The 9,279-nt window shown below is 48.8% G+C and overlaps 1 protein-coding gene across 1 annotated transcript; it reads right to left on the reverse strand.

The window, feature by feature from the left end:
• Window positions 1-6,995: 6,995 nt before the first annotated feature.
• On the reverse strand, window positions 6,996-9,120 carry RRS1 (ribosome biogenesis regulator 1 homolog). Its single transcript, XM_004372550.2, has one exon. It carries the CDS (start codon window positions 8,904-8,906, stop codon window positions 7,809-7,811), a length of 1,098 nt encoding a protein of 365 aa, XP_004372607.1. The 5' UTR covers window positions 8,907-9,120; the 3' UTR covers window positions 6,996-7,808.
• Between the last annotated feature and the right edge of the window lie 159 nt (window positions 9,121-9,279).

Raw genomic sequence — 9,279 nt, forward strand, 5'->3', positions numbered from 1 at the left:
GTCTCTGCTTTTCTTCTGACTGCCCTGGCTGCTCTGGCCTGGTTCTCTTCATCCTTGTGACTGAATGCTGAGTGTCTCTTTTCTATCCACTCACTCCCTTAGTGACCTCACCTGGCCTCATGGCTTCGAGTATCTTCTATGCTGATGACTTCTGCATTTATCTTTCCATCTTAGATCTCTCTCCCGAACCCCAGCTTCAACTTCCTCCTCAACATCTTCACCTGGACATTCATTAGGCATCTCAGGTTTTCCACGTCTGATCTTCCCTCAGCACCTGCTCCTCCACAATACTCCCCATTCTAGTTAATGGCAACTTCACCCTTCCAGTTGTTCAGGCCAGAAATCGTGGGGTCATCCTTGGCCCCTCTCTAGCTTTATCTTCCCCTCAGGCCAAAAGTCGTGGGGTCATCCTTGGCCCCTCTCTGGCTTTATCTCCCCCTAACTCACTTGGCTGCAGTCACCTTTATGTGAATTCAGGCCAGATGTGGTCCCACCTCTGCGATACTGTCCCCAGTCAGCCACATGGTTCTCTCCCAACCTCTAACAGGTCTTTTACACAAAAGTTACCTTCTCAGTGAGTGTGGGAGGCTGAATAATGGCCCCAAAGATATCCACATCCTAATCCCAGGAAGCTGTGTTTCCTTATATCACAATCTGCTTCCATAAAGATTACAGCCTAGAAAACTCTTCAGGGCAGTTCTACTCTGTTACATGCAGGTATGATTAAGTTAAGGATCTTGAGATGGGGAGATTATCCTGGATTATCCGAGTGGGCCCTGTATGCAATCACAAATGTCTTTAAAAGAGGGAGGCAGAGGGAGAAAAGGACACAGAAGAAGGCAATGTGACCACTGATGCAAGATGCTACACTGCTGGCTCTGAAGGTGGAAGAAAGGACACCAGCCAAGGGACACAGGGAGTACAGCTCTAGGAGCTCGGGAAGGCAAGGAACCAATTCTCCCCTAGAGCCCGCAGAGGGAGGGAGGCCCTGCCTACACCTTGATTTTGGACCAGGATAACTGATCTTGCACTTCTGACCTCCATAAGTGTAAGAGAACAAATGTGTGCTGTTTCAAGCCACCTACCTGTGGTAACTTGTTACAGCAGCCACAGAAAACTGACACAATGAGGTCTGCTCTGACTGCTGTCTCTAAAGTCACATCCTTTCCCCCAACACTCTTCTCTGCTTTATTTTCTCCTTAAGGTTGTTGTTGGGTGCTCTTGAGTTGACCCCATGAGACAGAGAACTGCCCTGTAGAGTTTTCTAGGCTGTAATCTTAAGGGAAGCAGATCGCCATGTTTTTCTCCCGTGGAGCCACTGGGTAGGTTCGAACCATGAACCTTTCGGTTAGCAGCAAAGCGCTTAACCATTGCGCCACCAGGCCTCCTTTCTTCTTAATACATATCAGCATCTAATAAACTCTAAATTTTACCTGTTTGTTGTCATTCCACCACCACCACTACAAACTTCAGCTCCACGACGGCAGGGATGTTGGTGCGTTTTGTTTCCTGCTGTACTCCAGCAATGAGGACCCTGCCTGACAGAGCATAGGCGCTGCGTATCTGCGAAGTGAGCAACGTCCCTCTCTCCTGGGCTTTCTCCCACCTCTCTGGCCTTGCCTCAATATCGTTTAGAGCTGGTTTCTTTTCCTCCATTCAACCTACAAATCGTTTGCAAACTCAAACGTCTGAGGAGGCTTAGCAGTGTACTGAGACTGCAGCAGCGGAGTCAGTGCCTCTGCAGTGTGGAGTGAGTGTAGGCCATGGGCTGGGTCTACCAGGAAAGGGGGGTGCACGCCTTGTCTACAGACAGCAGCCACCACCTCAACCCCAGCATGCTCTTCCCAAACCAAAATGTGAGCCCAAAGATGCCATTTTCCAAGATTTTTATGTGAAATCTCCCAATTTTTAAATGTTTAGCCTATTAAAAAATATTGTGCAGAAAACAAACAAACAAAGCACCATTTGCTATTTAAATAACAGTGCTGCTTCCCAGGACTTTGTCCTCAACTGTTTGCTTCTTTTACAGTTTCCCAAGGCCTTTGCTTCTACACGCATGGTTTCAACTGTCCTCTATACACATGGATGAGTTCCAAGCTCATTCCTGAGCTCCAGAACGATATATTCAGTTACCTACTGGAGGTCTTTACAAGGATGTGCCACAGGATGTCCAGCTCAAAATGTCCCAGGACTGAAGTTATCCCTGAAGCTAACCCTCCTATAACCCCTATCTTTGTAGATGGCCCCACTCTTTGCCCGGACTTTCCAGCCAAAAATCTCAACTCCTCCCTCTGCTTCATCCCTCATATTTAATCAGTTACAAAATCCACCTCCTGGGTTGGTTAGAATCAAGAGGATTTTGCAACTGATTAGATGTGAGGGATGAAGCAGAGGGAGGAGTTGAGATTGTTCCTGTCACAGAGGAGCCCTGGTGGCATAGTGGTTAAGCACTTGGCTGCTAACCGAAAGGTCAGTGGTTTGAACCCACCAGCTGCTCTGCGGGAGAAAGATGTGGCAGTCTGCTTCTGTAAAGATTACAGCCTTGGTAACCCTATGGGGCAGTTCTACTCTGTCCTACAGGGTCGCTATGAGTTGGAATCTACTAGACAGCAGTGGGTACCTTGTCATGGATTGAATTGTGTCCCTCAAAAAGACAGGCTTAAGTCCTAACTCCTGTATGTGACCTTGTTTGGGGGAGATAGGGCTTTTCTTTGCAGGTGTTATCAGTTAAATTAAACTAGGTCATACCAGAGTAGGGTAGGTCCTAATCCCACCTGAGTGGCATTTTATATAAAAGACAGACAGACACAGAAGTAGAGTCACACATGGGCTGGCGGAAGACAGCATGCGAGGATCTTTTTACAAGCCAAGGAGCACCTGGGGCTACAGAAGCTGAAAGACATAAGGATCTTCCCCTAAAAACAGAGAGAGCATAGCCCTGCTGACACTCTGGATCTGGACTTCTAGCCTCCAAAACTGTGAGGAAGTAAATTTCTGTTCTTTAAAGCCACTGACTTTGTGGTATTTTATTATGGCAACCCTAGCAAACTAAGACGTACCCCTTATACCAGCTGCCTCTGCCTGGGTGCCTGAAGTCAACACCTTTTAGCTGGAGCATGACAATGACCTTGTCTTTCCTCTATACTCCACACTGCCATTATCATAGATAGAATGTTCTTTCTATCATAATTCTAACCATTCCACCCTCCTTTCTCATGCAGCAATTCCAAAAGCATGTTCTGTGTTACACTGGTTCCAGGCATACTAATGATGCTGCTTGATAAGAAGAGTTCTATGATGACACATGGTCCCTGGGTGGCGCAAACAGTTTGCACCCGACTACTAACCTAAAGGTTGGCGGTTGGGACCTAGCCAGCTAGGAACTCAGTGAGCCAGTGGCACTGCAGAAGAAAGGTCTGGCAATCTGCTTCTGTAAAGATTACAGCCAGGAAAACACTATAAAACTGTTCCACTCTGTAACACATGGGGTTGCTATGAGTCGGAATAGACTAGAGGGCAATGGGTTGGGTGTTTTTTTTTTTTTTTTAATGATGACAGGTTTAGAACAAAGAGGTTAACCATAGCTAAACTTTTTTTTTTTTCAATGGGACTTTTCAAAGCCCTTCTTGTGCTAATATATATCTGACTCTACAAGAGGGGTAAACAAAAGTATGCAGTTTCTCAAAATACTTTGGCCATGGAATTCTATTTTTCCACGGGGCATCACAGGTTGTTAGTGTTTCACCATGAGAAATATTGCTTCAATACCCTTCCATTATCTACAGGACACAACTCAAATTCCTTAGCCGAGACTGAGAACCAGGACTGTGAAACCAGATATCTGGGTTCAGATTATGGCCCTGTCATTTGCTTAGCCGTGTAACATGGGCAGATTATTTTTGTCCATGCCTTTCTTTCTGTATCTGTAATATGTAAATAATAACACAGCATTTCATAGGGCTGTTGTAACGATTAATTAGCAGGACCTGGAAAGTGTGTAGGACAGTGCCTGACACATGCAGTGCCCAAAAACGTGGGCTATTTTCCTGTTGCTGGTCTTTTACCATCTGTCTTTCCACCCTCACCTCCTCCTATGAAGGTACACCCACACCTTAACTGCCTTTGGATCCTGGAGCTACAAGTTCATTTCCATCCAGAGGGCTCTGGTACTACTCTTCCTTCTGCTGGAAATTCCTCTTTAGTTTCTTTCCCTTCCCATTTACCTTAACTGTTAACGCAAACTTTTCCATGTTTTCCTAGCCTGACTTGTGCACTAGCACCGTTAACAAATATTTATCAGGCATTTCTGGAGTGGGGGTATCAGACATGTCCTAACGTGCACGTGCACCGCCTGAACTGTCCTGGGGAGTGTAACTCTCATTTCTCATGTCCATCCTTCCCGTCTACACCCTCTGCCCCTGCGCTCTGCACAGGCCTGCATTAGACCTGCCCCCACAGACTTTGAACTGCTCCAGAGCCTTGCAGCTTCGTATCCCCAGTATCCAGAGTAATCTGTAGCATGTAATACCAAAAAGCAAACCCGCTGCCCTCGAGTCGATTCCGACTCAGAGTGACCCTATAGGGCAGAGTAGAGCTGCCCCAAGGAGCGGATGGATTTGAACTGCCGACCTGTTGGTTAGCAGCCCAGTACTTAACCACTGAGCCACCAGGGTCCGACACATAATATACACCCAATAAATATGTGATGACTTAATAGATGAATTTGTTTCGGTTACTGTGCCAAGTCCTCCACTGCCTGCGACGACATGGCCCTATCCTGTCAGGGCCTTCGTTTCCTTAACTAACGACAAGCAGAGGAACACCTGCCTCCCCGCTCCGTGCAAGGCCACATAGCACACTTTGTGACAATGCTGTCGCGCAAAGCACACGGCCCCGCGCGGAGTTAGCACGCATTACGGGACCCGCTTCCTCAAGTTCTTGAAACTAACTGGAGGAAAAATGCCCGCTCACACCCAGGGCGGCTGCGGTGGGCACAGCGGGATCCTCTGGTCCCCTGCCCGCCCGCCCGTCGACCCAGCACTCACGCTGCACTCTGCAGTTCCTTCAGCAAGCGCACGACCCGAGCCCTGCAGGCGGCGGCCATGGCTGCGCTAGTGCGCCTCCCCGAGTCCCGCCCCCTAACCCTCCTCCCTCGCGGGCCAATCGCGGGCCCCTCCTCCGTCTTCCGCCCCCCTCCACGGGCCAATCTCCTGCCCCGCCGCTCAGTGGGCCACGTCTTCCCCACCTGGTCCGCTTAGGTCACCTGCTCCAGCTTTAGGCGCCCCCCCCCCCGCCTCCACCCCGTGGCTCCAAACCATTTTCCCAGGAGTTGAAACTACAGTTGCCCCAGGTGCAAAGTCTCATCACCCAGCTTCGAAATAGCCATAGAAGAAAACTGCTTTTTAAGTCTTCCGTACTTCCGAAAGCCTATTTAAAATTCTCTATTTTTCACAAGTTGCGGACCTGGGGAAGGGTGGATAAACAGTATTCTTTTCCCACTTTGAATCCTTTAAAATGCTACCATGCCTTCTTAAAGTCTTTTCAGAGTTAAATTACGTATTAAGACACTGAATTTAAACTGCTTTATCAGTAAACAAGAATCTTTCAAAAAGCTCAAGAGACGAATTTTATGGGGCCAGTGTTGTACAATCCTACCGCTGAATCTAGAAAGCCTAAAATAAACACCCGAAAAAACCTTGACAGTTGGGAGAACTTAAAAGATGTTAAATTAGCAAATACTGTGAACTGCTTGGTATTTGATGAAGTTGTTCATGGTACCATTAAATGGTTTAACTTTGTCTTAGCTAAACCTTTCCATAACCACACTGTATTCTGAGAGACCTTAACAGTGCCATATCGATATCATTTCTCAGTGGAAAAGTTGGTAAATGATGGGAAACAACAACAAAATCTCCAGCTTTAATCAGAAAGCATCTGAAGACAGTAACATTTAAAAGTCTGTTTTTAATAACCCGTTATACAGCAATAATGAAACCTGCATTTTTTCTAAAGGTAACTTTGTAAGAGACAACACGGAAAAAGTGAAGGATAAAACGAATTCTCACTTTTCCTACCAACCGTCAGACCTAAAGGAGCAGAGTGGCTCTCTACAGCAACAAAAAAGGGCCCCTGGGTTTGGATCAACCATGAATTCTTTTCAAATCTTTATTAGAGACTGATGGACAGGAAAGTGTCCCAGGACAGCTATAAACATTTTACCTCCTAATCAAACCACCTGGTGGCGCAGTGGTTAATAGTTTGACTGCTAACCAAAAGGTGGGCAGTTCAAATCCAACAGCAGCTCCTGGGAAACCTTACCGGGCAGTTCCACTCTGTCCAATAGGGTCACTGTGAGTCGGAATCGACTTGACGGCAGCAGGTGTAATCAAACCACCACCACCACCAGCAGTTGCCAAGGAGTCAACTCTGACGCATGGTGACCCTGTGCATCAGAGAACTGTGTTCCATAAAACCTAAAAAACCCAAATCCACTGCTGTTGATTCTGACTCATAGGGTTCTCAATAACTGATTTTTGGAAGTAGATGGCCAGGCTTTTCTTCCGAGGTACCTCTGAGTGACCTCAAAACTCCAAACTTCTGGTTAGCAGTCTAGCACACCATCCAGGGACTCCCCTAATCAAACCAGCTTAGGTCAATCTGACAGATAAACCAAAAGATACCAATGATCCAATTAAAGATTTTGTGGGTCTCTTTCTCTGGTCACCTACTTAACATCAAGCTAAAAACAAAAAAACAAAGAATCCCCAAAAACTGGGGACATAAATATCCAGTAAGATTTAAATATTTTCTGGATTAATGAGGATTATTTAAAACCAAAACCAAACCCCTTACTGTCAGTTCTGACTCACAGCAACCCTACAGGACAGGGCAGAATTGCCCCATAGGGTTTCCAAGGAGTGGCTGGTGGATTTGAACTAGCCAACCTTTTAGTTAGCAGCCGAGCTCTTAACCACTTCACCACCAGGGCTCCTGGCCATTATTTAGTGGGGCCCAAACTTACCGTTTACAGCAAACCAATGTTTTCGAAGTGTGAAAAAAGCATAACATCTTTTTTTCAAACAGACATCAGTTGCATTACCAGAACCAACAGCATTGCTGTCCAGTCGATTCGGACTCATAACGACCCAACATCTTCAATATATTTGATAACAAAACAAGTACGAGTTTGTCTAACTAAAGTGGTCTCTCTGAAACCGTAAACAGCTTTGTGCTTTTTTCTGAAGTAAATTACCTGGTATCCAGGTCACAGGTTTCACTTGATTTCTACCAAAAGTAAAAAAGTTAAAAGCAACACTGGATACAGACACAGCTTTATTAAATAACCTTTTCAATAGTTACTTTAAAGCCCAGTTCCGAAAGTGTTTGTAATCTTTCCTTTCCCCCTGCTTTGAAAAATACACAAGCCTGCTATAAAAATAATGTAGAAATGTACAAATCAATGATGTCTCTGATATATGATCAACTCTCCCTAGTCTCATACCCAAAGTTAAAAAGAAAAAGGAAGGCTGTTTTGACAACAGACTCATTCCCATTTTCCATCAATTTTTTCCCCTAATTCTTATGCCCTCAAATACATCAACTCCAGCCAAAGCCTCGGCTGTAGGAAAAACACTACTTGGTACAGTTCAACACTTAAATACTCTCTTGGGGGAGGGCAACCCTGTCCCTTCAACCTCAAGTTCAAAGAAGGCAGCTGCCACTTTCTTCTGCATCCCGCTGTTGTAACTAGAACTTAACGTTTGGCATATAGTTCTTGGTTTACAGAGCGGACCCGAGGGTGAAAACTATTACTTCCTCCTCTTTCCTCCTTGGTGCTGGCCTCCTTTCCTTTTGCCACCCAAGCCAGGTGGCCCAGAACTCATCTTGCCTCCCAAGCCCCCTTTTCTTTTTCCTCCCTGCCTGGGCGGACCTCCCTTCCTCTTGCCCCCAGGACCCTGTCGCCCCCCCTTTCTCTTGCCCTTTTGGCTCATTTTTCTCCTCTTGGCAGCCTCCTCCTGGTCCTCCTCCCTCATCTGCTTATTGGTGGCCCTCGTCACGTCCAGCTGAGGCTTTTTGCTGTTCATGACTCGCAGCAGTTCCAACTGGCTCTTCTTCTCGGCTGCAAAGTCCCCGAAGAGAGGCTGAAACTTCCTCTTCTTGCCGGTGCCCCTAGGCGCCTTCTCCTTGGGCAGGCGCTCCTGGAAGCGTCCCACAGAAGCGGTAGAGACTTTGGCCACCTGCATGGCGCGGCCCAGCTCCTCCTTGCTCTGGTGCCCAGTTGGGTGCATGCCGGCCGCACTGGGTAGCTGCATCTTGTGTGCACGGGCCAGGTTACGCAGCCGGTTCAGTTCGTTCTTGGCCACCCGTTCCTTCTTGGCCTGAACCCGCTTGGCGAACTGGTCCTCCAAGGGGTCGGCGTTGCCAGGCACCTCGATCAGCCACTCCTTGGTGTCGTCGCGGGCGCGCTGGTAGCCCCAGCGGCGCCGCCATTGGCCGCTCACCTCGTCCCACACCAGATTGGTCTTCTTCTTGGGTCGGATACCTTTGAGGCGCGCGAACTGCTGCCAGCGCGTAAGCGGCCGCGGCCGGGGCACCGGCTTCTCGCGAGGTAGGCGGGTGGTGGGCTCGGGCAGCCGTGCCACTAGCGCCTCCTCCACGCGCTCCGTGGGCAGCTGCCACAGCTGGTTGATGAGCAGCTGCGTGTTGTCCCGCGCTAGGCCCCGCAGCTCGGCCTCCAGTGTGGGTCCCGCGCACCGCAGCCCCGTAGGGGGGTTCCGGTCCGAGGCCAACAAATTGCCTAAATCGAACTCCAGTTCCAGTTCTTTATGCACCGTGATACGCTGCAGCTTTTCTGCCTCGTCCCGCTCCGCCTTTGCCAGTAGCTCCTCCACGCTCTGACCCTCCATGGCTCCGGTTCGGCTCACTAGCTCTGGTATTGCGGCTCAACTTCTCGATCAGCGCCCGTTCAAGTCCGGCAACACAACCACGTGCAGACCCCCAGATGCTCGGCCCGGAAAAGAAAGGTTCACTTCCGGAGCATCCGGAACCGGCTTCCGGTCTGGCTGACCTTTCCTTCAAAAGCCAGCAGAGGGCGGTGTTGGAGAGTTTATGGTATTAGAAGCAGGCCCTTTCAGCTCGCGCCCGGATGTAGGTGGAGCTGGCGCGAGGAGCGCGAACTACAAGTTCCATAGCCTGATTGGGACTGCGGCTCCCGGGGGCCTCGGGGCGGGGCCTCGGGGCGGGGCCTCGGGGCGGGGCCTCGGGGCGGGGCCTCGGGGC

Source organism: Trichechus manatus, unplaced genomic scaffold (genome assembly GCF_000243295.1).
Source record: "Trichechus manatus latirostris isolate Lorelei unplaced genomic scaffold, TriManLat1.0 scaffold00018, whole genome shotgun sequence".
Lineage (NCBI taxonomy): Eukaryota > Metazoa > Chordata > Mammalia > Sirenia > Trichechidae > Trichechus > Trichechus manatus.

Coding starts and splice junctions, on each gene's coding strand:
- RRS1 (XM_004372550.2), bottom strand. CDS start 8,906: ATGGAGGGTCAGAGCGTGGAGGAGCTACTGGCAAAGGCGGAGCGGGAC.